Below are 27,606 nucleotides of genomic sequence, written 5' to 3'. Positions count from 1 at the left end.
TTGAGATTTTTAAAATTTTTCAATCCAATCAATATCGTAGATTCGGAGAGATTTCATTGGTATTAAATGTTTATATCGTGTTTGGATGATGGAAAAATCTAGGAAATCTTTTATCAGTTTACCCACAAAATTCTAAGCACAAGAGCTCAAGCCTTGAAGAAAATCAAATAGAAGTTAGGACGGGTACAAATCGATCCGCTTGGCAAGTCGATTACAGTCCATTCGTTCACTTTTCCGTGGCAAGTATATAAGAAGGTCGAGGGTTGTTTGTATCCAGTCAGCAAAAGCTCTTGCATTCTACAGAGAAGGAGACGGCGAGATAGGGAGAAACATTTCTAGAGAGAGAAGGTGAGTGTTTATTAGAGAAAGAGAGATGTCTTCCTTCGACGCGTACGGAGAGGAGATGAACGTGAGCGCTTCAACTCGTCACTTCGTCGACGACCACGACGACGATAACTTCACTGGCGGCAGCTACGGATCCGGAGCCTACTCCAGCTTCCCAGCCGCCGCAGGAGACTTCTCCGGAGGATTTCCTGCGGAAGGTGACGTCGCCGTCGACCACGCATCTGCCTCGCCGGAGATATTTTCATTCGACGATCCAAACTCTGGCTACTCCCAGTCTCCGTACGATCCGATCCATGTGGAGAACGGAAATGGTTACGGCGTTGGTGACGATGTTTTTGTCTCGGATGGGCCCGTGCTCCCGCCGCCGAGTGAGATGGAGCATGAGGAAGGGTTCGCTCTTCGCGAATGGAGGCGGTGAGGATTTTAATTAGTTTCTTTTTTATATCGGATTTCTCTAAGAATTGAGTTCTTTGATTTGTTAACTTTCAGATCTAAGATGAATTTTGTTTCAATCTCCATAGATCTGTAATTATTTTGATCTCATTAGACAATTTCAACTTCTCAGAGTTTCTTCTTGTTCTTTCTTGGCTGTTCAGTTGATCCGGTGTTGCAACTGTTGCATCCAAGCGTACAATATTTTTTTCGAAGTTGTGTTTTTTGCAGAGAGAGTAGGTGTTCATTTGATTTGATCGTCTATGAAAATATATTAAATCGAATTTAGCACAGTTTTAGACAAGTGCAGTTTAATGTCTTTTTGGTATACTTTTTTTGTTGAATGTTTAGTTGATGGCTTAATCTATTATGATCCAGAAGAGATAAAATATGGCATGGAGGCATGTACATGCACGATTTAACATGAAACCGTGTATATAGTCTGTTTTTTTGCCACGCAGATTTCTTTTTCTTTTTTCTCTGCAAAGTTAGATCCGTATGTCACATATAATGCTGAGGGGTCTCTTCAGGATTAAATTTATTTTTTGAGGCTATGTGATATTCATTAGTCTAGGTTAGTAAGGATTCCTCACACGTAAGCAGCTGGAGTTGCTTTAAACATGATATAGGATCAGAAATATATGAGAAAGATGTTTCATGATCCCGTTGAAGGAAATGTTATCCCCTCCTCCCTTCGAAGATGCTATCCAGTATAAGGACAGAAATAAAAGCAGTCCCTTGTGTGTAACACCCATCTATGGGAAGGTAGCGTGAAGGAGTTGTTGGCATTTATTTTTTTATAAGTATCTGTTGGCATTTCTAATGATTCCAAGGAAGCTCCACTTGTAATTTTTTTTAAGTCATTTCAGAGTATAAGAGCAAAGGTGGCTTGAGCTTTTCTTTTTATGGGAAGATGATGAATGTAAACTTGGTGAATGAAATCCCATGTTACGTGGAGGAAAAAGTTCTTGCCACTTTATAACGATTTCAAGGAAACTCCAATCGTAATCTTGACTAGTTTTTTTATTTTTGGAGATTATGTGGGGGAATTACTTGTGATGACAACAGACTCTTGAAGCTAGATGTTGGAACTTAAAATGTGTAGTACCATCGGTATTTCAGAGGTCGATTCCTGAATTACTTTGGGTCTTAGCCAAAGGGAAGGTGAAAGAGTACATACCTTGGGTGTTTAGTTGGTTCCAAGTGGTTACAACTATGTCCTCGCCAACTGTAGGAAAACTTTTTTTATTTCTTGGATAAGTTAGGCAAACCTTATTACTTTCTTTAACATTAGAAGTTTATCTTGGATGTTATGGAAGTGCTTTGATTCAAAGGATGGGTAGCATCTCGTGCAGGGAGGTCTTGAGATGTTATGTAGGATAGGATCTTGTGGGTCTTGGTACTTCCTTTGTTGGTCGAAAGGAAAAAGATTAAACCAATTTAAAGCTAATAACATCTGTAAACCAGCTGTGAGCCATTGGTATATTATATCCTTCAAGCAGAAGCATAGATCATCATTGCTTGGTGCCCAATTTTAGGTCTGCGACAGGTGCAGCATACCATTTTGTCCTATGTGCGAGCTCCATCCACATGTGGTAAATGAGGCAAGTTGCAGAGTTTATTTAGCGTATGCATAAAGGCAGACACTGGTGTAGCAGGAAAGAAAGGGGGTTAACTTTAGAAAAGTCAGTTGTCTGATACAATAATTTGTTTGATATGTTTTTTGTTTTTTAATAGGGAACACCCTCTATGTTATTTACTTATTTTAAATGTAAAGATATATCTGTCTTTCTAAATTATATTGGAATTACTTTCAATTAAATTTAAGGAAGGACGAACCATGAATTTGCTGGTGCAGTCAAAATGCCATTCAACTTGAGGAGAAGGAGAAGAGGGAGAAAGAAATGAGAATCCAAATTATTATAGAAGCTGAGGAGTATATGCAAGCTTTTTACGAGAAAAGGAAGCTGAACCTTGAGAGTAATAAGGTCAACAACAGAGAAAGGGAAAAGGTAAATGTTGAAGTGCTTCTAACCTAGCCACCCTATTTTCTGCTCTGGTTATGGTTTTCTCAATGCTTGACTATCGGTGTCTCTCTCTGGCGCAGTTATACTCAGCTAATCAAGAGAAGTTTCATAAAGATGCAGACAAACAGTACTGGAAAGCAATAGCAGAGCTCATTCCCCATGAGATCCCAAACATTGAGAAGAAAAGAGGCAAGAAAGATCAGGACAAGAAACCATCAATCACAGTTGTGCAGGGCCCAAAGCCTGGGAAACCCACTGATCTTTCAAGGATGCGCCAAATACTGGTGAAGCTAAAACACACGCCTCCTCCCCACATGATAACTCCCCCATCTGCACCTGCTAAGGATGGCCAAGACGGGAAGGGAGTAAAAGATGCCAAAAATGGAAAAGACGCAACTCCAAATGCAACCGGATCTGCAGCTGGAGGAGAGCCGGGTTTACCGCCCAAAGATGCCACCTCTAATGATACTCCTCAAGCTTCCAAACAAGAAGCTCCTGCCGAGGAACAGTCTGCAGCATAACCATAGCAGTATGAAGTGCTTTGGTCCGTACACGTTTTCTTTTTATTTGTTGTACTCCATCTTGCTTCCTCTTCGTTTTGAATATGTTTTGTGTAATAGTTGTGTCCATTCAATTCAGCTTTCAGTGGAACCCACTTTTTGGATTGCTTGTTGCTATGTCATGAATGGGATTGGAAGTAGTCATTGATTTCACGGTATTTTACCATGTTACAACACTTTTTGTACTAACGTTATGTCTAGCTTTGGCAAGGATCAAATTGATTGTGATGTGCGCATACTCATTTGTTTTGATGCTATGAACTGATTATCCAAAGGTTTACATTATGTAACATGAGAATATGGTACGGCTTTCTTCTATGTTGGAAGTGCTTCAAGCCAAAGAATCGTATGCTCGTGTTCACAGGTTTAATCATGCCGGCACCGAGAAGGGGGGGGTGGTCCGGATCCGGATGTATGCCAAAAGAGAATGCTTCGTTTTGTTCGGATCATTGGTCTATCATGCTAGATTGTGGTGCTCTCCAAAAAGGGCGTTAGTATTTCAAATTTGAAAATATGTGCCTGAAATGTGAAGACTTTGTAGACAGGGTTAGATAATGGTGGTCCTCATATCAGATACAGGGTACCCCTACCTTTACCTTTGCAGGTAAATTGAAAGCTCCAAAAAAAAATTTAAACCTCTGGAACATGTAGTCGTTTGGTGATATAAGAGAATACCAGAAAAGCAAGGTGATGGAAATCCATGAGTTAAGAGAGAATACAAGAGAATCAAACTCTTACACAAGAAGAATTAGCTCGGAAGTCGGAAGACAGTGTTGGTCGCAGATCTTGAGAGGATTATTTTATTAGAAGAGACTTATTGGCGTAAAAAATAAAGAGCATTGTGGTTAAAGGGAGGAGATTGAAGCACAAAATTCTTCCACAAAATAACTAACTCTATGGGAGAACCAACAACATTGAGATGCTAAAAATTGATGGTGTTGATTGTAGAGAAGTGATTTACAATCATGTAGTTGATTTCTTTGAGCTGTTACTTACCAAGCAGGTGGGATGGAGGCCTACACTTGATGGGCTCGATTTTGACTCTATTGGGCCGCATGATGTTTGTCTGTTGGAGAGGCCTTTTAAGGAGGCAGAGGTTTATGAAGTAATGAGGAAAATGGTTAAAGACAAGACACTAGGTCCTGACGGTTTTTCTATGGGCTTCTTTCAAACATGTTGGGACGTGTTAAATGATGATCTTATGAGAGTGTTTCAGGAGCTTTTCTTAACTAGAAAATTTGAGAAAAGTCTTAACGCCACTTTTCTCGCATTGATACGGAAGAAGACTGGGGTTACAGAGATCAAGGAGTTTCGATCCATTAGTTTAGTAAATGGGGTATATAAGGTGGTTGCGAATCGTCTAGGTGAGGTATTGGGGAAGATAATTACAAAACCTCAAAATGCTTTTGTAAATGGTAGGCATCTTTTAGATGTGGTTCTTATCGCCAATGAATGCCTTGACAGTAGACTAAAAGATGGCATTGCAGTGATCATCTGCAAGCTAGACATGGAGAAAACGTACGATCACGTTAACTGAGATTTTCTTCTTTACCTTCTTGGGAGATGTGGTTTTGGGGAGAGGTGGCGGTCGTGGATCCGTTGGTGCATATCAACGGTGAAATTCTCAATTTTGATAGATGGAAGCCCAGCTGGCTTTTTTAATAGCACACGAGGATTAAGATAAGGAGACTCATTGTCTCCATTACTTTTTGTTATTGTGATGGATGTGCTAAGCAGAATGATCTCGGCACTAGTTAATAATGGTCTCATGATCGGCTTCTCAATTGGAACCTCGGATAGGGGAATTATTAATATTTGTCATTTGTTATTTGTTATTTGCAGATGACACACTTATCTTTTGTGAGGCAGATCACAACCAGGTTCGAGCACGGAAGGTCCTTCTCCTTTGTTTTAAAGCAATGTCTGGTTTGAAAGTGAACTTCGACAAATCAGAGATGGTGCCAATTGGTGGTGTTCATCATATAGGACAGTTGACTAGCACTCTGGATTGTAAGATTGCCTCTTTTCCTATGACTTATCTTGAACTCCCGTTGGGGGCTGCCTTGAGCGTCTTCATTATGGGACACAGTGATTGAAAAAGTAGAACAGAGACTGGCAGGATGGAAGAGAATGTACATGTGGAAATATGGTAGGATTACCTTGATCAAGAGTACATTATCTAATCTACCAACTTACTTTTTGTCTCTATTCCCTATCCCAGCAAGTGTGATGTTTCGAATTGAGAAATTTCAACGTGGTTTCTTGTGGAGTGGAGTGGGTGAAGAGTTTTAATTCCACTTAGTCAAGTGAGAGAACGTATGTTGCTGTATCTCTAATGCTGGTTTGGGTATTAGAAATATGAGAATTTTTAATTGAGCATTATTTGGACAATGGTTGTGGAGATACAATAAAAAATCGGAAGCCTTATGGAAGTTGGTGATTGAGAGCAAATATAGAGGCTTATGGAGGGATGGTGTACTAAGGAAGCGATAGGGGCTTATGGAGTGGGGCTGTGGAAATATATAAAAAGGGAATGGGGGGTCTTTACTCGACACAAGATTTCTTTTGGGTGAGGGTTCCAGGATTAAATTCTGGAGTGATATTTGGTGTGGTAACAGTGCTCTAAATGATTTATTTCCTTCACTTTTTCGGGTTCCAAGTGCTAAAGATGTTTCAATGGCTGAAGTCATGGTGATATCGAGGGAGCAAATCCAGTGGAATATCAATTTTAGTCGGGCGGCACAAGATTGGGAAATGAGTAGGTTTGAAGACTTTTTCAGCCTTTTGTACTCCATAAAACCGAGCAACCAGCAAGAAGATATGTTGTGGTGGGTACCCGCAGGTAAAGGTTCATTCTCGATTCGCTCTTTTTATAAGTCTTTCACACAAGAGTCCAATATTCAGCTTCCATGGAGCAGTCTTTAAGGCACCTCCCAAAGCAGCATTTTTTGTATGGACAACTTCCTTGGATAAGATCCTCACAACCGCCAATTTGAGGAAACGTAGGGTGATCATTGCAGATTGGTGTTGCATGTGTAGGAACGAGGACGAGTCTGTGGACCATCTCCTACTACACTGTGAGACCGTTAGAGTGTTATGGAATGAGGTGTTCAGTAGACTAGACTTGACTTGGGTTATGCCCGAGACAGTGGTGGCAATTCTGGCCAACTAGACAAATCTAATAGGCATTCAACATATTAAAGTTATGTGGAAGATGATCCCTATATGCATCATGTGGTGTTTGTGGCAGGAGCGCAATGATCAAATGTTAGAAGACAAGGAAAGATCACTGGAGGAACTAAAAGCTTTATTTATTATAACACTATGTACTTGGGCCATTGTTGTTGATTTTAATAGCCTAGATCTACATGATTTTCTTGTCTCTATTGCGCCTACATAGTTAAGGCATACTTTTGTATTGTACCTGGCTATGCCTATTATTGATTAACAAAATTTGTTTACTTATAAAAAAAAATGTATCTAAAACAAGCTCTAACTGCATTTTTGCTGAGTCGTATTCACTGTTGACCTAGGAATGGAATTATTCAATCATCTAGGGGTAACTTCAGTAATTGTGACGGGGACAGAGCTCATCTGATTGCTGGTATAGTCGGAGGATGACCCTTTCTTGGAGGAAGATGCCTCCCCTGACCCCGTGAAATGACCTGGGGCAGTAAGTTCCTTCTCATTGAGTCGGATGTTCCTCGAGAGCATGTCAACAACCTGGCTCATCAATGGCCTTCGGCTCGCTGCTGCTTGGGTGCAGAAAAAGGCTACCTTAATGTATCTAATCACTTCTTCCTCGGGGAATCCTTGCATTTCCGGATCCACGATCTCCAAGAGTCTCTCTTCTCCATACAGTTGCCATGCCTAATAAAGCAAAAAGGGTTGTAGTTAAAGAAAAGGTTGAGGAATCGTATAACAGCAAGACCAATAAAAGGGATATGCCATCACTAAATCTATACAAGGAAAATTAAGAAAACGTATGGGATTTGCTGTAGTTATTAGCTGTTTCCTCCCGAACTTTCTCCCTATATTAATTTTAATATAAGACCACCCACCAAATATTCAGCCATTCTTATGATTGATGTTCAATGGAGCAACGAGGTTGATTAACAAAAGTAAAACTAGTTATGGCAGGTGAGGTTGGTTCGAATCCGTAGGGTGAGTGAAGAAGCAAGTTTGACTGTTTTTAGTAAATTCATAACTCATTGAACTCGAAGTAAGCTTCTTCTTGTCAATGACAATTACAAAGATAATTTAGTACAAAGAAAGAAGCCAGCCAACTCATGAATGAGGGGAGCAGCAGATGTCAGAAGCTACCGAGAGTTTTGTAGAAAGTAGGAAACGGAAAAATGGACATACCCATTCCAAGAGAAATTTCTCTGTTCCTCCCCAGTTTGCCTTAGCACTGCTTCTGCTGCTAATTATTTCTAGTATAAGGACTCCAAAACTGTAAACATCGGCTTTCATGGTCAAATGACCACCCAAGGCATATTCTGGTGCCAAATACCCACTGCAGAAAGCAAAAGCAAGTTATGCATCTACATTCACTGACCAGCTAAAATTTAAATCTCAATATAAACTCTAAAACGAAGGCCTTCTACCATTTTTAAATCATCATATAATCCAGATGATTTGGGTCACTCACAAACCTAACATACCTTCCTTGAATGTGGTGACGTCTAGTTCAAATTAGATAAAAGTTACAGAAATGCTGATTATGTAGGGAAAATTATAGACTGACCAAGTTTCGAAAGGTAAATCTTTAATGATGCAAGGAATATACAATTTCATAGATGATATCACAGTCAACCAGAAATCGGAAAGATAACATACGTTGTTCCAGCAATTCTCGTGCTAATGTGAGTGATGTCATCTGGGAAAAGTTTAGCCAGCCCAAAGTCTCCAATTTTTGGGTTAAATTCTTTGTCCAGAAGTATATTACTAGCTTTAATATCTCTATGCACAATATGTGGTACAAGATCTTCATGAAGAAATACAAGACCCCTAGCGGTGCCCAGGCAAATAGCAGATCTTTGTTCCCAATTCAGATTGATCTTTGGACTCTTTGAACCTAAAAACATTAGGAAACAGATTAAATTTTCAATCATTCATCAAGTACGAAGACATTGAACCCATCTTGCAGAATAATGCTGAATTACCTAATAATGCATGATCAAGGCTGTTATTTTGTAAGTATTCATAGACCAAAATCCGATGAGATCCTTCAACACAGTAGCCTACCAACTCAACCAGGTTTGGATGCCTGACATTTGATATGGTATTAATCTCGGTCAAAAATTCACGTAGTCCTTGCTTTGAATGGGCAGAAAGTGTCTTCACGGCAACTTCTATTCCATGTTTTAGGATTCCCTAGAAAAATAACAATGCACTAATTAAGTAAAGTTATTTTAATTTTTGAATACTAGATGGTCAAAAACCATCTTTGGATTCCTTTTGCAGTAATTATATAAACTTTCATATTTGTTCCTCTCCAAAGTTTGACCTCCAGAAACACATTCAACTTAAGAAAATCGAGCTTGAATTATATTCTTCAATAGAGAAAGTAAAGATTCAGAAAAATCAATTCACAGTGGAGGCTAATTTTGTTCATGGTGCATCAAATTTTAAACCAAACAATGAAAAGTTTCTTTCCCATACCACTGGAGACCTGGAGTCAAAAACTTATTTATATTCAAAAGCCCATGTTTCACAACTTATTGTGAAAATGACCGTGCCAATGACATGGGATATGAAATATATAATAATAATAACAGTAATAGTAATAAAAGAGTAAGCAGCAGTATCTATATGTCTCGACAATTCTATAAGAACCTCTAAAGAATGTTTTTAATAAGTTCAAGTTTTCCGACATTAGAAAGGTACATCATCTGCAAATTATGATACCTTGTAAACAGTTCCAAAACCTCCTTGGCCTAATTTATTGCTTGGATGGAAATTATCTGTCGCCAACCTTAATTCATTGTAGGAGAAATGTTTAATATTCCCAGGCAAACTCCCTATGCAACAGAAGGAAAGAGAAATAACTTAAAAGAAAATCATAATCATGAAACAGAGAATTTAGCAATGCAGGAAAACTCAAGAAAGTGTGTGTGTGTGGGGGGAAGGTGTTATAAATATCGACATTGACTTTGCAGATGAGAGATAGTTACAATCCAAAGCATGGATATTCCCAATTTATGGTAATGATGAGATAATGAGCCCAGGCACTGAGTCTGATACGAGTCAAATGAAAAAATTTGACATACAATGGCAATACAACCCAGCACACACCAATAATTCTTTTTCAAGTCAGAATTAGGACAAACAGATGTAAAGGCAGCAAAGAACGTATCGGGATGTTCAAATCAGGATGTTGCATTCTTACAGTCTGGGCCAGTCTCAAATTGAGCCAGTACTGTAAGTGAACAAATGTGATTTAGACATCGGTGGAGAATTAACCACAATCAAAATGGAATAAAATGCAAAACCTCTGTTGATTAGACATGAACATGCCGCGTACCTGACACCATGGCAAAATTTTTAGTGAGTACTATTTAGATAGTTTTCCTTCTTTTTCTTTTTTCTTCTCATTTTAGGTAAATTAGTATAATTATTGGTGATAAGACTGGAGTAGACTACAATGCCATGATTACACCATAGATAGAGATTTCCTTTTGGATGAACAATGAAGATACGTAGGAAATTTTCCTTCTTTTTTATAATGCTCAGAAAATCCTCATAATAAGGAAGCATAAAGCTGCATCTGGCTTTGAACAGGGCTATGCATCAGTTGATCAAGGTACAAAAATTTATGATGTTTTGAACTTGGGTCCATATATATGTGCCTCCTTAAAGAATGCCTGGGACAAGGGGGTGTGGGGAGGGTCCGGGGAGACGGAAAAGATCCACAAAAGCCATATCATTAAGTATGTAGTGGTCACCACAAATTGTTCCAAATCGTGAATATTGGCATATACAAAATGTTTCATGTGTCAACAAATAGAGTTATAACGTTAACAATCACGGAAAACGGGAAAAAATTTCCCAGATTAAGCGGACATATTATGCATTACACATAATAAAGACAGATAATGTAACTCAATTTATAGGGCAGTTTCTAGAATACGAAACATGAAAAGAAAGAAGTTCCCTACCTACTATTTCACGATGAGCAGAGCTCTCTCCCCTCTTCACTTTTAAGGCCCCAAAGCAGCTACAACTCATAATATTATAAGTTAAGTGACTACTATGTTCTTGTTGTAAATTATACCTTTCACCTGCAAAATGAAATGGGACAGATCAAGAAATAATTCAATATAAATTAACAGAATACTTGCTTTTTTCTTTATTGAGCTTCACGTGTTGTTTCCATATTTCTAACTAACTATTTGAGGACTAGGAAACGGATTAAATCAATAGATAATTAACTTATGACCTCATTTTGATCATCCAAATTTCCTAGAGCATTATGACCAAAACATACTCATAATCCTCTCTATTTTTCTCTATGTTAGCATTTGTGGTATTAAAGTGAAAGACAGCACTGTCACCTACCGGATCACCTAAAACAAAATTTGCTCTTCGATAAAAATCAAACGCCAAACTGCTCATGCATCCAAAACGAAAGATATCAGAAAAGCAACCTAAGTCCCAAGCACAGCATATAATCTACAACACAGAATTTCACAAGGTCGTATGTTCTATTCCTACAAATATATGTATATATGCATGCATGCATATGCATAAGAAGACGCAAAGTTAAACAAAATTTGAACGAATAGGCTCAGAAAACCAAATTCCCGTGCATTACGACCAAAACAAACTAAAAACTCAAACAATCTAAACCCCAAAATGAACTAAAAAACTAGCAGGACTAGCAACTTAAGTAATTACCTAGATTAACAGGGAAAACAACTTCAGCTCCCGATTTAGTTACGGAATCAACACATGGAGGAGACCTCGAAGGCTCCAAGATTTTTCTCTGCTCTGGCTTCTTCTAAATTTGCGTGCGTTGAAACTGTTCGTTAACAAAAAGAAAAAAGAAAAAAAAAAAACATAATGATAAAATAGGAGAGGAGTTGAAAGATGAGGCAGCGAGGTGTTTTGTCGCGTAATCCGTCGTCGTCTCAATATGTTGAACAGGCTCAGCTGTGCGCGTACAGAGACACCTCCTTTTCTTTCTCCTCCTCGTACGATTTCACACTCACACCTTGCTCTGCTGTACCTGAGATGGACCTTCGCCTATTTATATTTATTATTTCCGTTATTTTCTTATCTTAAGTAGTTGAGTAATGGTTTCGTATGTTGACTTTTGACACACCTCATTTCAAAGACCAGACGTCTCTTTGTTTTTTTTTTATAAATAATATTTAGTTTTTTTAGAAAAAAAATTAATTCATAATTTTATTTTACAATTTATTTTTTTTGACGCGGTACATGATCAAATTAAAAAAATATTTTTTTATTATTAAATAAATTTAACTTATCAGATTTATAAATTCTTTTTATAAATCTAGCACTTTTTATATTTATTACTGAAACAAAAATTCAAATGATAGGTTTAGAGACGTTTGGATTCGAAAATGACTTGAGATGAGTTGAGATGGATTGTGAATAGTAATGAGATGAGTTGTGAATAGTAGTGAGATTTGTGAGTTAAAATTGCTGAATAGTAATGAATAATAGTGAGATGACTTGAAAATCTAAACATCTCTAATAAAAATTAGAATTGAAATTTAGGATAATATTCAAGTTGAATTCTAAAAAATGAATTTTCCTTTGATTTTTTTCTCTAACATTTTTGGGGCCATACTCCGGTCCGCCCAAACTCGCAAATATTCTAAAATAAATAAATAACCAAAAAGAAAATATAAGTGTGAATTGGTAAAGTCGGTCCCTACTTCCAAACGTCAAACCATGTGGCAAGAAAGAGAGATAATAATAATCAATGCACGCATTCACAAACAAACGAAGAATGCCTTCCAAATGCCGCACCGCACATTTCTCGTATTTTTCAGTCAATTAATTTTTAAGGAGGGGTTTGAATTTATAGATAAGTTGATATAATTTGTGAATAATAAAATAAGAGTTGTATTATTTATTATATTTTATGTGAGAATTTAAAAAAGTTATTTTGAAATTTAAAAAATTTGAATTGTTTATTATTTATGTAAAAATTTAAAAAAATTATAATAATAAAATGAAAATGAATTGAAATGAATTTTAAATTCAAAAGATGCCTAATGGAAACTGTTTTTTTTTCTTCTTTTTAATCTAATTTTCTTATTATAGACTACAATCATAAAGTAGAAAGATAAAAAAAAAGGGGGGCTTTGAATATTGAATAATAGGTTCTATATTCTTTTGAATGATTAAGCCCACCCTTTTGTGTCACAGTAGGAAGTTCTAGAAGCCCCAAACTCCAATTTTCAATGTGAACAGTAAACAGAGCAATTCAGAATTGTCTGTTTTACTTTTTCCTTCAAAGTTTTGGCAATAGCATTAAGAATTTAAGACACGTATTTTATTTTATTTTTTCTTAGCATGAGCATACTACAACGGTACAATCAGTCTTTTAAAGTCGTATGTTGATTGTAATAATGTTTTTGTTTGGTAAACCCCACTTCTAATATCTTGTATTTTTAATTAAGAAATGATATTTGTAATTTTAAAATCTTTAAGTCCATTTAGTATTATTCTTCTTAATTTGTCGGGAGAAATTGGTGAGAAAAAAAAAAAAAAAAACTCACGAGACTGGGCCTGGCACTACCACCTTGAGGTTGAACGTTTGTTATTGGACAACTTTCACTCACTATGTTTACTAAAAGGAGGCCCATGTGACTTCCAGGTTAAAGCCCAATATCAAAATTTTATAGGGGTTTAGGTGGATGGGTACTCTTGATCGAACAGTCAGGAATGTGAGCCCCACATTGCCCAATTGGCTTTGCTGCTAATACGTGGCATGCTGTGGATCCTTGATTGAACATCGATCTTGAAGTTGGCCCCACACATGACCCCCTCACTGTCAATCCTAGGCATTGCTTTCATTTTCTTGGTTGGATGCTCAAAGCTCATCAACCCATGCTCACTGTGGAACATGCACCCTGCAATTTCACCCACCAAATCCAAGTTTAGCTAGATTTTACTTCAATGCAATCAAATTCCAAAGCTAAACTGCTCGACACATCATTTTCTATAAGAAAAATTTTATATACTATACTATTATCTCACTTTCATTCCGCTATGTAAGAAGTGATACATTTATCATTATTGGATGACTCTTTATTAGATTATTTTTTATTATCTAATGATAATAAATATGTCACGTTTTACATAGTATGATGAGAACGTAGTATATAAGATTATTCTTTCCATAAATATGAATGTATCAAAGAAATTATAGAAAACAAGTTCTGAAGTTTTTATTTGAATTCAAGTATCTAAAAGCCCTCGTTCAGACAACAATTGAGAGATGTTATACAAGAACACCTAAATTACATAGCAGCAGAGAATGGTGCAAATGATTTGGCACAGCTTGCTTTTAAGACCTCTAAATTGCCAGAAATCACCACAGATTTATTTGCTGTTACTCCCCAGAAGAGTCTAATTTCTTCATTTGTAGAACCCTACAATGAAACCAAATAATGAAACTGCGTGCAAGCAAATGAATTCAGGTCCCCCACAAAGACATGCAGCCTCCACAATTTGAGGAATCTAAGTACAGCTCGAGAAGAAAATAATTACTAGTGCAGCAAAAACAATTTTTGCCTCGTTATCATAGATCACAAATCCAAAGCTTCCATCCAGATCTTTGAGAACTTGATCGGCCGGGTATGGGCCTCGGTCACGGAGAGTCTTGTTGGCCTCAATCACGAACATGGCCTCGTTGGTGCCCTTTGATAGGCCACACTGCTTGATGAGACTGTATAGATTGTTCAAGTTTCCCAAAAAAATACAGTATTTATCGTCCAAACAACACAACAATCCGCAATCAAATAATTGGATAAGATCGATCAAAGAAGGCTTATATTGATCCATACAGATCTATCATGCACGTCTCATTTTCATCAAAGCTGGAGAGAGAGAGAGAGAGAGAGAGAGAGAGAGAGAGAGAGAGAGAGAGAGAGAGAGAGAGAGAGAGAGAGAGAGAGAGAGAGAGATCAGGTATCTCTGATGAATGAAATATGGTTTCTCTAGTGTAACATAAGCAAAAGATCACGTGGCATTTTCAAAGCTGATGGAGAAAGCATTGCTAGATTCAGAAACAAAACTCTTCAAAATCTCTTGTGAAAGCTTGGGCTTCGCATAATAGTTCGATGGAGTCGGGCTATTTAGCTCCCGAGGTGGCCGAACCAAATCTTTATGTTGAATATCCCTAACATCTTTTCCTGCTTACCCTCAAGACACTTTAAAGAGATGTAATCCAAACTACGAGGAGCTAAACGAGAGAGACTTCATAGCGGTAGATAGGTGGCAGAAAAGAAATGGATGAAGAAATGAATGCCATGCATGGATTTTAAGAAAATAGTTTTAGTATGTACAAGTAAATTCACGTATTAATTTTATTGTTTTTATATTTTAAATTTAAATTAATATTATATTTAATAAAAAATTATTTTCTAATCAATTATATTAAATAAATTCACATATTAATACATAAAATCGTTTACATATTTTTTCATACAAATATATACAGTGAGAGGCAGGCTGGGAAGGTGACAAAGACAGACAGCGTGGCAATGTTATCCAAACTCGAATATCGAGGCTTGGCATACACGTACAGCCGTATTCTATTCCTAGCTGGTGACTATCCTATCCTCGGAAAACTACTGGCTTCTATTTCTATTTTATTTTTTTTCCCAAATTATCTATTAAGAGTAATGATTTTAATTTTTATACCGTATATTTTAGAAAATTGCTATTCATAAATTGGCGCAGAAGATACGCTCTGTACGTGGTTGACATATTATTAAAAAGCTGAATTTTTTTTTTTATATGAATAATAATTATATAGTTATTATATAGAATGATGTGCGTATGAAAATGTAGAGCAATTTAGGGGTGAAAATAAAAATAGTAAACGGTGAATCGGCCCAAACCGGTTGATTTAGTCTGATTTTGAACTGGTTCGGTTTGGTTCGAATTTAAACCGGTTTGGTTCGATCCGTTATTAGTTTCATCTTTTAAAAAATGGTCCAATTCTGATTTTTATTTTTCTAACACCGGATCGGACCGGTTCGTATATATATTATTTTAATATAAAATAAATTGCTAATTAATATAAGACTAAATTTTAAAATCTTATTACTCATAATAATCAAATAACATAAAATTAATGTTATAAACCTTAATATAACATTTGATATAATATTAAAAATTTTAATTTTATAACAAAATTTTAAACTTGAATATTTGTTTGATCATATGTTATTAATATAAACTATATATATATCAAGAATAAATATATTTTATGGCATAACAAATTATAATATATATTTTTTTCATAAATACATTTCTATACATTTGATCATATACACTCATATAAAAAGTGAATATAAACATCATGTAATATATTATCACTAGCATATATGTAACCACTAGCATATTAATTATTATTACTAACATATATAATCAAATATATAAATAAGTTACACACTAACGTATTAGTAGTTAAATAGCTATTAATATTAATATATTACTATTAGTAATCCATTATATATAAATAATTATATAAATGGAGATAACTATATAATAGTATTAGTATTAGTATAGTACTATAGAGAAACGATTTGTACAAGTCTCAAATAGACAAGTCTTTATAAAAAAGTAGACTCCACCTTAAAAAAATGTAAAAAAAAACTATTCTTTATTAGTGAAACCTATTGTTTTACAAAAGGCTTATATGAGGCTTGTGTATTTGGAGCTTATATTTAGCATTACTCATTATTATAATATAGTATTTATAGCAGATTTTTTGTTATAGCAGATTTTATATTTTTATAACAAGTTTTGTATGGCAGCAGATTTTTTACATGGCAGCAGTTTTTTTTTTTTTTTATAGGATAGATGATTAAAACCTTAAAACTCAGACTGAACTAGACCGAAATTGGTTTTAGGAGGTATAAGCGGTATAGTATCAGTTCTTCAAAATTTAAAATCGACATATATTGATTCAGTTTCAAAATTTATCCAAAACTAAACTGGTTACAATCATCTAACTCATCACACTCCTCTAGGTCGATATGTGAATTTCATTTGAATATAAAAAAGTGCTGCCCAATGTTTACCAAGCGACTAGCTGATTGGCGTCCGTTCAATGAAAGATAAATGTTGTCTTAGTAAAAGACATCTTATAAAAATAGAAATAATAAAATTTGTTATATTAAATCAAATTATAAAATATCTTTTATTGTGAAAATCTAATGTATAAAATCTAATTACATCAATTTGTAAACTTAAATAAAACTTATTTGTGACTACAACATTTCTCTTGATAAAATTTTTATACCTTTCATGTATCTCATAGGCCTGGCCTTTTCTATGCGATTATGCTTTATTTCTAAATTTCACTTTGCACTGTTACTCTAATCTTTGGTCTTGAGATAACAATTCACAACCTACTCAATTTCCTTTATACTTTTTGTTCTATAGTGTTTTCGACACACAAGACTTTTAACTACAAATATCGTGCAGTTATTTTTAAAAATAAGTAGAGTCTATTAATAATAAATTATTATTATTTTATGTGATTTCGTATTTATTTTTTATTTTTAAATAATTACACAGTATTTACACACTTACGATTGCAACTATCATTTATAAAAATATAAAAAAGCTGACCATAAAACCGGTTGTTATATTATACTAAAACTTGATACAACCTCAGTCAAACATAAGATTTTAGTCGGAGTCTCTGCATTTGTGATAGGTGCTATCTCAACTCCAGGAAGGTTCACGTCACCAGTCAACAAAGCCATTTTCTGTGAGACAAAACGACGATTAAGTCAAGAAGGTAGATGAATGAGATTTATTCTAATATGTTAGCATTTGTGGTATTAAAGTGAAATTAAGACAGCACTATCACCTACCGCGGATCTCCTAAAACAAATGAAAAATATATCATTTTACTTTTTTACCCACATAATGAAAATCATTCCAGACATATTTATAATTAAAATAAGATAGAAAAATAAAAGAGTAATACTACTCATCATCCTAACTTCCATCATCCTCTCATCATCCTATGATATGGCATTAAATGATTGGAGATTATTTATTATATTTTACTTATGAACCTATCATTTAATTCCACATCATGAGATGATGAGAGGATAATAGAAGTTAAGATGATGAATAGATTTTTTCAAAATAAAATGATATGTTTTTAAGTAAATATGCAGTGTGTGAGATTTATGGATAGCATTACTCCGAATAATTACCTAGATTAACAGGGAAAAACAACTTCAGCTCCCGATTTAGTACTTACGGAATCAACACATGGAGGAGACCTCGAAGGCTCCAAGATTTATAAATTCTTTTTATAAATCTAGCACTTTTAAACAAAATTTCAAATGATCATAAGGTTAGTCAAAATTAGAATTGAAATTTAGGATATTCAAGTTGAATTCTAAAAAGTGACTTTTCCTCTTAACATTTTTAGGCCATTCTCCGGTCCGCCCAAATTCGTCCTCAGACGTACGAAGAAATCAAATAAATTCTAAAAATAATAAATAAATAACTATAAATAATAAATAATAATTCTTCTCATCAGTTACTATTCATTACTTTACATTTCATATTTTATAGAAAAAAAAATAACTGTCAGCCGTCAGGTATAGAGTGTGGAGATGAATAGTGGTTGATATATAGCAAAACTCTTAGATGAGATTTGGATAGTGAAATGAGATGAGATAGTTTTAAATGAAAATTAAAAGTTGAATAAAATATTTTTAGAATATTATTTTTTAATATTATTATTATTTTTAGATTTGAAAAAGTTAAATTATTTATTATATTTTGTATTAGAATTTAAAAAAATTGTAATAATAGGATAAGATGAATTGAAATGATTTTTAAATCCAAACCATGCCGTTAAAATTAAAGGGAAACTTTTTTTTTAATTTAATTTTCTTATTGTAGTCACTAGTCTTAGTCTACAATCATAAAGTAGAAAGAGAGAAAAATGGGGATTGAATATTGATTAGGCTCTATATATATATATTTTAAATATGTTCTATATTCTTTTGAATGATTAAGCCAACCTTTTTGAAAAAAAAGCCCACCTTTTTGTGTCACAGGAGGAAGTTCTAGTGGCCGACATCGCCCAAACTACAATTTTCAATGCGAACGGTAAACAGAGCTATTCAAAAATTCTATCTATCATTTCTCACACAGTACTCACTATATATATTTTTTTATTTTTATTTTTATATTTTTTCTCTTATTAAATATGTAATATATGAAAGAAAAATAAAAAAATTTAATTAATTTAAGAAAAATAAATGTGATGTGTGATGTATAAAAATGATGAATAACAAAATTAATTCAGTTTTTCTTTTTCCTTAAAAGTTTTGGCAAGAGCATCGTAATTTTTTTTCTTAACATGTGCATGCTACAAGTCTAAAACGGTACAACCAGTCTTTCAAAGTCGTATGTTGATTGTAATATGGTTTTTGTCTGGTATATCTCACTTCTTCTTTCTTGTATTTATTTTTAATTGAGAAATAATATTTGTAATTTTAAAATCTATAAATCTTGTGCATTAAAAAAAAAATAGTTAAATTTGAGATTTATACGAAAAAATTATTTTTTTAATAATAAAATCTACTTTTTTTTTTTTTAAAAAAAAATGTGATTTACACATTTTAAGGTTGTATTCAATATTATTCTTCTTAATTTGTCGGGAGAAATTGGTGAGAAAAAAAAAAAAAAAACTCACGAGACTGGGCCTGGCACTACCACCTTGAGGTTGAACGTTTGTTATTGGACAACTTTCACTCAATATGTTAACTAAAAGGAGGCCCATGTGACTTCCAGGTTAAAGCCCAATATCAAAATTTTATAAGGGTTTAGGTGGATTTTTCATTTAGGGCCTATTTATGTCAAGTTCACATAAAAACTTCATATCCAAATTATATATTTTGACAATCCATTTGATTCAGAGCATTTTTTTTTTTTTAGTAATATTATGTACAAGTTCTAAATAAATAAGTTTTATATAAGTTATTTATAAAAAAAATGGTCTCACTAATAAAGAATAGTTTTTTTTTTTATATATTTTTTTAGATAAGGTCTATTTTTTTAAAGACTTGTATGAGACTTGTTTATTTAAAATTTGTATAATTTTTTTTGTTTTTTATTAACAGAACAAGAACTTTAAGTCAATGCAACTCTCTAAAGGGAGGCAAGTGTACTCAAAAGCACCAATAAAACCAACAAACATAAATTCTAGTGGTTGGGTGGATGGGTTTCACGTTTTTTTATGTTCTAACAGTACTCTTGATCGATCAGAATGTGAGCCCCACATTGCCCAGTTGGCTTTGCTGCCAACATGTGGCAAGCTGTGGATCCTTGATTGAACATCGACCTTGAAGTTGGCCCCACACATGACCCCCTCACTGTCAATCCTAGGCATTGCTTTCATTTTCTTGGTTGGATGCTCAAAGCTCATAAACCCACCGTGCTCACTGCGGAACATGCACCCTGCAATTTCGCCCACAAAAACTGAGTTTAGATTCCGCTTCAATGCAATCAAATTCCAAAGCTAAACTGATCGACACATCCTTTTCCATAAATATGAATGTAACATAAAGAAATTATATAAAAACATGCTCAAGTTTTTATGTGAATTTAAGTATCTAAAGCGAGAGAAATAAACAAATGAAAAGAGTCATAGAATATTTATTATTGTCTATATCAATATTTTGGTTATTATTAAATAAATAATAAATACCGCATGACACATTTTATATATCTATCTATTTTACCAAAATTGTCGTTCGGACAACAATTGAGGGATGTTATACAAGAACACATGAATTACATACCAGCAGAGAATCGTGCAAATGATTTGGCACAACTTGCTTTTATTACCTCTAAATTATCAGAAATCACTACAGATTCATCTGCTGTTACGCCCCAGCAGAGTTTAATTTCTTCTTTTGCCCCTACAATAAAACCAAATAACGAAACCGCAAGCAAATGAATTCAGGTCCACCACAAAGACTTGCAGCCTCCATAGTTTAGGAATCTGAGTACAATTCAAGGAGGAAAGAATTATCAGTGCAACAAAAACAGTTTTTGCCTTGTTATCATAGACCACAAATCCAAAGCTTCCATCCAGATCTTTGAGAACCTGATCGGCCGGGTATGGGCCTCGGTCACGGAGAGTCCTGTAGGCCTCAATCAAGAACATGGCCTCGTTGGTGCCCTTTGATAGGCCATACTCCTTGATGAGAGTGTATAGATTGTTCAGGTTCTCCAAGAAAATGCAGTATATATCGTCCATACAACACCAATTTGCAATCAAATAATTGGATAAGATAAATCATGCATTTCTCATTCTCATCAAAACCAGAAAAAGAGAGAGAGAGAGAGAGAGAGAGAGAGAGAGAGAGAGAGAGAGAGATCAAGTATCTCTGATGAATGGAATATGGTTTCTCTGGTGTAACATAAGCAAAAGACGTTGCGCTTTCAAAGCTGATGGAGAAGGCATTGCTAGATTGAGAAACAAAACTCTTCAGAATCTCTTGTGAAAGCTTGGGCTGCAAGAGTTTTATTAAAACTCTATTTCCTTCACACTCATGCCCTAATGGATTTAGACTAATTCAAATATTATTACTTAATTAATAAGTCACAGTGGGATACAAATACTTCTAGATTTAGCAATACTGTTGCACGAATATCTCTAGATTTCATGATGGTTAAAAATTTATAAATAGCATTGGGGAGTTAAAGATTCTCACCTACAACATAATTTGTACCTCTAGCCATCGGGAGACACATGAAGGTAAAGTTGTTAGGGTGATCATTCTCTCATAGTCAGGTCAGATTCTTTATCAGACTATAATGAAGGAATGTACGTTTTTTAACTGTTATTATTTATTATCATAGATCATAGAAAATCGAAGATCTAATTATTAATATTTCATGTTAAAATATTTAACATGTGGTATCAGAGCGTCAGGTTACAGATATTTTATGATCTCAATAAAATATACAGTAAATAAATGTCTATTTGATTTTATATGTGCCTCCATGTCATGCCATCGACGGTGAAAGGAGGTGGACGTCGGCAGCGGGAGGAGATCGGGGATGCCATGTCGTCCTTTCAGGCTTTCCTCGCCGACAACGCCTCAACTGTGCCAGATTAGTGGTTGGAAACACACTGGTGAGGCGGCTGCTCGAGGGAAGAAGAAAAGAAGAGGCAGTTTCTTCAACACGTAAAGGGCCTTGGACAATGGGCTCTGGCCCAGTCTAAGAGATAAGGGAACAACTGACCAGCATAAATGAGCCACTGTTGTGGCCCAGTCCCGAAAAGTAAATAAAAACAAAACAAAAGGGGTTAAAGAGTTGGGCTTGTATAGTAGGCCCGACCCAGATGAGCGACCCAACCCACAGTCTCACTATTGAACTGGGTTTCAGCCCGACTTTCTGAACCGATCCAGCTTAGACGCGGACCGGCCAGATTATTATATTATATTATATTATTAATTATTAAAAAAAAATCTGAAATTTTATTTTTCTATTATGTGCATGCTTTTACTGTTTAATAAATGAATTAATTAATTAATGTTGATTTTTTTGCCCTTGTTTAAATTATTGTTATACCATATATAATTGTTTATCTCATATGGGGCAAATGGTTTGCACCAAGATTAAGGAAAAAATTAGTTGCCCAAATATACAAGATTTTTCTTAACAATCTTTTCCTTAATTTTGGATGGAAAAACTATTAAACTCCATAGTAAATATGTATATGATAATTTTGTGTGTCAAGATCTGCTCTCAAAATAGAATTTTGATGACACTACTAGTTCATCCATTAAAGTAAAGTTGGAGAAAACAATTTATGTGTCAAAATATACTCTCAAATGATGATTTTGATGACATACTAGTTCATCCATTAAAGTAAATTTGAAATGAACAATTTGTGTGTCAAGATCTATTCCTAAATGAGGATTTTGATGACATACTATCCATCCATTAAAGTAAAGTTGGAGTGAACAATTTGTATGCTAGAGTTTACTCCCAAAGAATAATTATGGTGATATAGCTAGTTCATCCACATAATTTAAAATTGAAAGGAACATTTTGTGTGTTGAGGTTCACTCTCAAATGAGAGGTCTTGTTGACACTATTAATTCATCCATAATGATTTAAATTATGAATTTAAAATCGGAGGGAACATTTTGTGTGACGAGATTCAATCCCAGAGGAGGGGTCTCGATGACATTATTAGTTCATCCATAATGGTTTAAATTAATCCATAATGATTTAAATTTTGTTATTGTTTATGAGTGTCAAACTCAAAACATTAATGTGATCAAAATTTTTTCCTTGCAATAAGCATGTGAATATCATTACAAAGTTTCTTGTACAGAATTATTCTAGTTTAGAGAAATATGAGTATGTCAGATTTTCACTAAGACCTCGTTTGGGAATAACTCTAGTTCTAGACCATGGTTTACTTATTTTAAGTCTAAAATTAATTATTATTGAGAATAGTGGTAAAAGTCAGAAAGACACAATGTTTAAGAAGATGAAATTAATTACTACATATCAAACTTTGAAATTTAGGAATGTAAATGATGAAATCTTCTTATTCTGTACAAAATGGTTTATTCTAGATGTATTATTATTTCATCGAAGTAAGGAAATATGAACGAGTTGGCAGCATTGTTAGATTGATATATATATATATATATATTTAATTTGTTAGTTTGTATTGAGAAGCAACTGGATCTTTTGTGAAATAAAGGAAATGATGGTCACAAAAGTGTATAGATTGTGTTATTTTTATTTTGAAATAAAAAAGGATATACAAAGGTTTAGTATCCTAAACATTAGACTTGATTCGAAAGGAAATGTAAACTATTCTATATAAATTTTGAATTAGATCTTATATATATTTATACATCTTTTTTAGATTAAACTCGAATGCAAATGTTCATCTTTATTTTATCTATATAAGTTTTAAATCAAACTCTATAAATGTTGATACTTAGTTTTTGTGGTTAAACTTAAATATAAATGTTCATGTTTCAATTTTTTCAAAATGTCATTCACGTTAGTTCCATTTTTCCTTCCAAGAAAATCTTCATTTTCATGCCTTTGTAATAATGTTTTTGTTAAAAGTTTTTACACTCATTAAGCATGTACCGGAACTAAAGGAAAAATTATTTATGAAAAAAAAACTTACAATTTGTGGCATAAAAAAATTTGAGAATCTCCAAGAAAAGTTGTAAAGGTTAGTAAATAAAATATTTTTCGCATTTAGATTTTCTAATATCAGGATGTGTGTTGATTTTTATTAAAGGAAAACAAATCAATATAAAATGCTACAAGGAATACAACGTTTCTTAAGATAATGCATATAAACACATGTAAACCTTTGTCTCTATAATGTTTGACAGATAGAAGTATCTCATTACTTTCATAGATGATTTTAATGGTATAGAAGTATCTATCTGCTACATGAGAAGTCTCAAACATTTTGCGATTCTTGATGTACTTCTCATGGGGAGGAAATGCAGTTAGGTAGAAGGTGAAATTATTGAATTAGATTGAAGTAGTGAGTACCAAGAAAAGTATTATGAGTTAGGTTAGAACTCTGACCTATTTTGTTAACTTCTTGAAAAAATATGTAATAAAATTCTTAAAGACAATTATGTATATCTTAGGTTGTATTTTTAGTAAATAATCTCAAAAACTCATTTTGAGTTGTGGAGTGATGGGATACCTGATTTAAGGCATATACATGTATGAATAGTCAATCTAAAGTAAAATTCTACAATTCAAATGAAATGAAATTGGATCGTATAACAGTTAATGGGTACATTATTGATTACTCAAGGAGATTCAAACGATTTAGGTTATATTATTTCTATTTATAGTTTGAATTTTGAAGAAATTGAAATGTCAAGTTCCTTAAGATTGACAAAATCAGCGGGAGCATAGAAACTAGAGATGTAATTGTCGTGAAGTGTATTATTGTACTTCAAAAATGCTTGTAGTTCATTTCTTTGGTTATCTCAATGTAGCTTGGAATAACTAGCAAATGATTATCTATATCATCAGAGAACCACCGCTGAAGAATTGTCTATGGAGACATCAGAACAGGTAACCTCACATAATTTTCTTGATTTGCTATTTGGTTAGGCTACATGGTATATTTTCAAAATTTGAATTTGATATATAAATAAATAAAAGTTCACATATGTTTTCTTAAGTTATAGAAATAAGTGATTCTATAAAAGATCAATACATAAAAGAGTGATTAAAATCCATTAATCAATATAAAGTCTGTAATTTCGTCTAAATAGTTTGAAATGTATAAAAAGTTGAATGTAAATGAACCTTGGAAACAAACCCCTTACTTTAAAGACAAAGTTAAACGATATAATGTCAGATTTGTAATCAATGATTTTACTCAAGAATGAGCATTGATCAGAAATAGATTTTCTAATAAACTTGAAATGACTCATTCAGGATCACTATAACATTAGTAACTCATTACGCTTTAAAGTTACATCAATCGGATGTGAAAGCAATTATAGAGTGAAAATCTGAAGTCTACAAGAAATGAATAAAATAACTACCTAGAAAAGGTAAAAGATTTTTTGAAAAATGTTATCCAAAGTCTGATAACACCAATATTGTTTTAGATTTAAGAAAAATATTTATTGTTAATGTATATACTCGAAGGTCTGTGGGAGTACACTTGCATCTATAGTCATGCATGTATATGACTTTTTAGCAAGTATAAATCATGGTTTGTAGTATGACATTAAAGTTATGTCTCTAGAGAACTTTAAAAATAAAATTTATGAATGAGACGTCATTCTTAATTGGGATTAAATTTTAATATCAAGACGAATACTGTTAAGATTGTCTCAGTATATTTGCATAGAATTTTGCATGCAAAATTGTTGGTCAATAGATGCTGTAAAAAAATGTGACATGCTCAGTATTTTACAGCATTCTCGAATTGATTAGGTGTTTAAAGAAATTCTATATATGATGATTATAAAGAATTTGATGATTGCACAAACTTGTATAGGGTTGAACGTCAGTTTTACAGTTGGCATCCTTGATTGTTACGAAAGTAACTCAAGGATGTTTGACCTAAAAAATGTGAAAATAGTGCAGTGTTATTTGTAATAAATTAAAGATTATATCGTTGCTTTTAGAAGAACTAATACTCTTTAGGTAACTGGATATTCAAATTCTATTTTGCATGATTGTGTTAATGATAAAAAATATAGTTATGATTATATATTTTGTTATGTAGTAGAGTTATTTTATAGAAAAGTACGAAACAAATCTCTTACTGCTTCATGTGCAATAGAGGCTGAGTTTGCGGTATGCTTTGAGGCCGCATATATGGTATATGACTGAGAAAACTTATCTTAGGGTTTGAAATTGTCGACTTTATAGCCAAACCGCTAAGAATGTATGACAAGAATTCCTCATAACATTTTTCTCCGAAAGATGAGTATTTAATGAAATTTTAAATACCTAAGTTTTAAGGAGAAAATATAGAAACAAATAATGTTCTTATCAATATTGCGTTAATGATTATACTTTAAAGAACATATTAAAAATATGAGTCTTATGCTTATAACCATAATGTGAACATGTTAAAGATATCATTGATATTCTAAGTATTTTGTTACTAGACATTGATAGATATCTATTCTGATTATTTATGTTGTCTTGTCTTCCACTTTATATGTACATCGAATGGTGTGAATGAATGATAACAAGATAATATCTGAAATAGACATGAATTGGAACTCAAGGCATTACATTATTAGCCTTAATTGTCCAAATTAAAGATCTTGTTAGATTAAGTTGCTAGTGTTGTGGTACATGAAATGAAATTTGTTGGTTATATCATAGAGGACCACCATGACTTGCATTGGTAGTTGATTTGACATTGATATTACGGAAGTCATGTAATGTATTTTGAGCTAGGAAAGTTTACTGGAAATGAATGTGCATAGTATGGTTAATTTCCTATAATAAACCGATGAGCGAAAAATGTTATTTTATGGGCATATAAGCAAAGTGAGAGAATGTAAGAATTTTATTAAAACTCTATGTCCTCACACACCTATGTCCTACTGGGTTTAAACTAGTTCAAACATTATCATTTAATTAATGAGTCATAGTGAGACATAAATACCTCTAAATTTAATCATAGTGTGATACGAATATCTTTATATTTCATAATGGCCAGAAATCTATAAATAGCACTGAGGGGTTAATGGTTTTCACCTAAAATATAATTTGTGCCTCTAGTCATCGGGAGACACTTTGAGATAAAGTTGTTAAGGTGATTATTGTCTCATAATTAAGTCAGATTCTTTATCAAATTATAATGGATGAATGTACATTTTCTAACTATTGTTATTTATTATTTTAAATTATAGAAAATTGAAAATTCAATTATTAATACTTCATGTTAAAATAAGGACGATGCTAAAGCTCTCACTGGAGCTATAGTATGTGTTTTCATGTTTTTTATATATTTTTATAAGTAATTTTTTATATAGATTTTTTTAATATTTTTAAAAAATAAAATAAATTTAGAACATCATTAAAAACACTTCATTAATTAGAAATTAAAAAAAAATTAAAAAATACTTTCTTAATCACGAAGTAAAATAAAAAAAAATTAATTTTTTTTTATTTTACTTCGTGATTAAAAAAATATTTTTTAATAATATTCTAAACTTTTTTATTTTTAAAAAGATTTATATAAAAAATAATTTAAAAAATATATATATAAAAACCACACGTTAAAACTCCAGCGGAAGCTCCCAGCAGGAGCATTATTCAAATATTTAACCTGGGCTTCGCAGAAGAACTCGATGCCGCCGGGTTATTTAGCTCCCGAGGTGGTTGAACCAAATCTTTGTTGAATATCTCCAACATCTTTTCCTGCTTTCGAAAAAACTCACAATAAAGAAAAGTTTTTTTTTTCACTTTATATATACTTCTCTCACTCTATA

General features: G+C 33.4%; 3 protein-coding genes and 1 pseudogene across 4 annotated transcripts; 1 reads left to right on the top strand and 3 right to left on the bottom strand.

Moving 5' to 3' along the window:
• Nucleotides 1–105: 105 nt before the first annotated feature.
• LOC109020892 (clathrin light chain 2-like) lies at nucleotides 106–3,602 on the top strand. Its single transcript, XM_019003415.2, has 3 exons — nucleotides 106–759; nucleotides 2,636–2,789; nucleotides 2,885–3,602. The coding sequence occupies exons 1-3, from the start codon at nucleotides 374–376 to the stop codon at nucleotides 3,323–3,325; spliced, it is 981 nt and encodes a 326-aa protein (XP_018858960.2). The 5' UTR covers nucleotides 106–373; the 3' UTR covers nucleotides 3,326–3,602.
• Nucleotides 3,603–6,639: 3,037 nt separating this feature from the next.
• Nucleotides 6,640–11,598, bottom strand: LOC109020893 (putative serine/threonine-protein kinase). 2 transcript variants are annotated; one of them, XM_035689458.1, is made up of 8 exons: nucleotides 11,264–11,598; nucleotides 10,925–10,973; nucleotides 10,525–10,647; nucleotides 9,275–9,387; nucleotides 8,530–8,740; nucleotides 8,204–8,441; nucleotides 7,730–7,880; nucleotides 6,640–7,234 (listed from the first exon to the last, which is right to left on the bottom strand). In XM_035689458.1, the coding sequence occupies exons 3-8, from the start codon at nucleotides 10,592–10,594 to the stop codon at nucleotides 6,914–6,916; spliced, it is 1,104 nt and encodes a 367-aa protein (XP_035545351.1). In that variant the 5' UTR covers nucleotides 10,595–10,647; nucleotides 10,925–10,973; nucleotides 11,264–11,598; the 3' UTR covers nucleotides 6,640–6,913. The 2 variants fall into 2 exon arrangements, with proteins under 2 accessions (XP_035545351.1, XP_018858961.1); XM_019003416.2 differs by lacking the exon at nucleotides 10,925–10,973.
• Nucleotides 11,599–13,279: 1,681 nt separating this feature from the next.
• On the bottom strand, nucleotides 13,280–17,346 carry LOC109020891 (annotated as a pseudogene).
• Nucleotides 17,347–19,838: 2,492 nt separating this feature from the next.
• On the bottom strand, nucleotides 19,839–27,529 carry LOC109011522. Its single transcript, XM_035689289.1, has 6 exons — nucleotides 27,444–27,529; nucleotides 21,757–21,844; nucleotides 21,003–21,132; nucleotides 20,651–20,887; nucleotides 20,416–20,538; nucleotides 19,839–20,071 (listed from the first exon to the last, which is right to left on the bottom strand). Exons 1-6 carry the CDS (start codon nucleotides 27,527–27,529, stop codon nucleotides 19,839–19,841), a joined length of 897 nt encoding a protein of 298 aa, XP_035545182.1.
• Nucleotides 27,530–27,606: the final 77 nt, after the last annotated feature.

Source organism: Juglans regia, chromosome 4 (genome assembly GCF_001411555.2).
Source record: "Juglans regia cultivar Chandler chromosome 4, Walnut 2.0, whole genome shotgun sequence".
Lineage (NCBI taxonomy): Eukaryota > Viridiplantae > Streptophyta > Magnoliopsida > Fagales > Juglandaceae > Juglans > Juglans regia.
This window is presented reverse-complemented; position numbering and strand designations above follow the sequence as displayed.

Bases quoted from the DNA above. Each gene is read 5' to 3' on its own strand.
- LOC109020892 (XM_019003415.2), top strand. From the start codon at position 374: ATGTCTTCCTTCGACGCGTACGGAGAGGAGATGAACGTGAGCGCTTCA. The intron at 760-2,635 runs GTGAGGATTTTA...TTGCTGGTGCAG, and splicing joins GCTCTTCGCGAATGGAGGCG to TCAAAATGCCATTCAACTTG. The intron at 2,790-2,884 runs GTAAATGTTGAA...TCTCTGGCGCAG, and splicing joins ACAACAGAGAAAGGGAAAAG to TTATACTCAGCTAATCAAGA.
- LOC109020893 (XM_035689458.1), bottom strand. From the start codon at position 10,594: ATGAGTTGTAGCTGCTTTGGGGCCTTAAAAGTGAAGAGGGGAGAGAGC. The intron at 8,442-8,529 runs GTAATTCAGCAT...TAATGTTTTTAG, and splicing joins CCTTGATCATGCATTATTAG to GTTCAAAGAGTCCAAAGATC. The intron at 7,235-7,729 runs GTATGTCCATTT...TTGCTTTATTAG, and splicing joins AGAAATTTCTCTTGGAATGG to GCATGGCAACTGTATGGAGA.
- LOC109011522 (XM_035689289.1), bottom strand. From the start codon at position 27,529: ATGTTGGAGATATTCAACAAAGATTTGGTTCAACCACCTCGGGAGCTA. The intron at 21,845-27,443 runs GTTAAATATTTG...CTTATCTCTTAG, and splicing joins AGTTCTTCTGCGAAGCCCAG to ACTGGGCCAGAGCCCATTGT. The intron at 20,539-20,650 runs TGATAATTCTTT...TTGGTTTTATTG, and splicing joins AAAAACTGTTTTTGTTGCAC to TAGGGGCAAAAGAAGAAATT.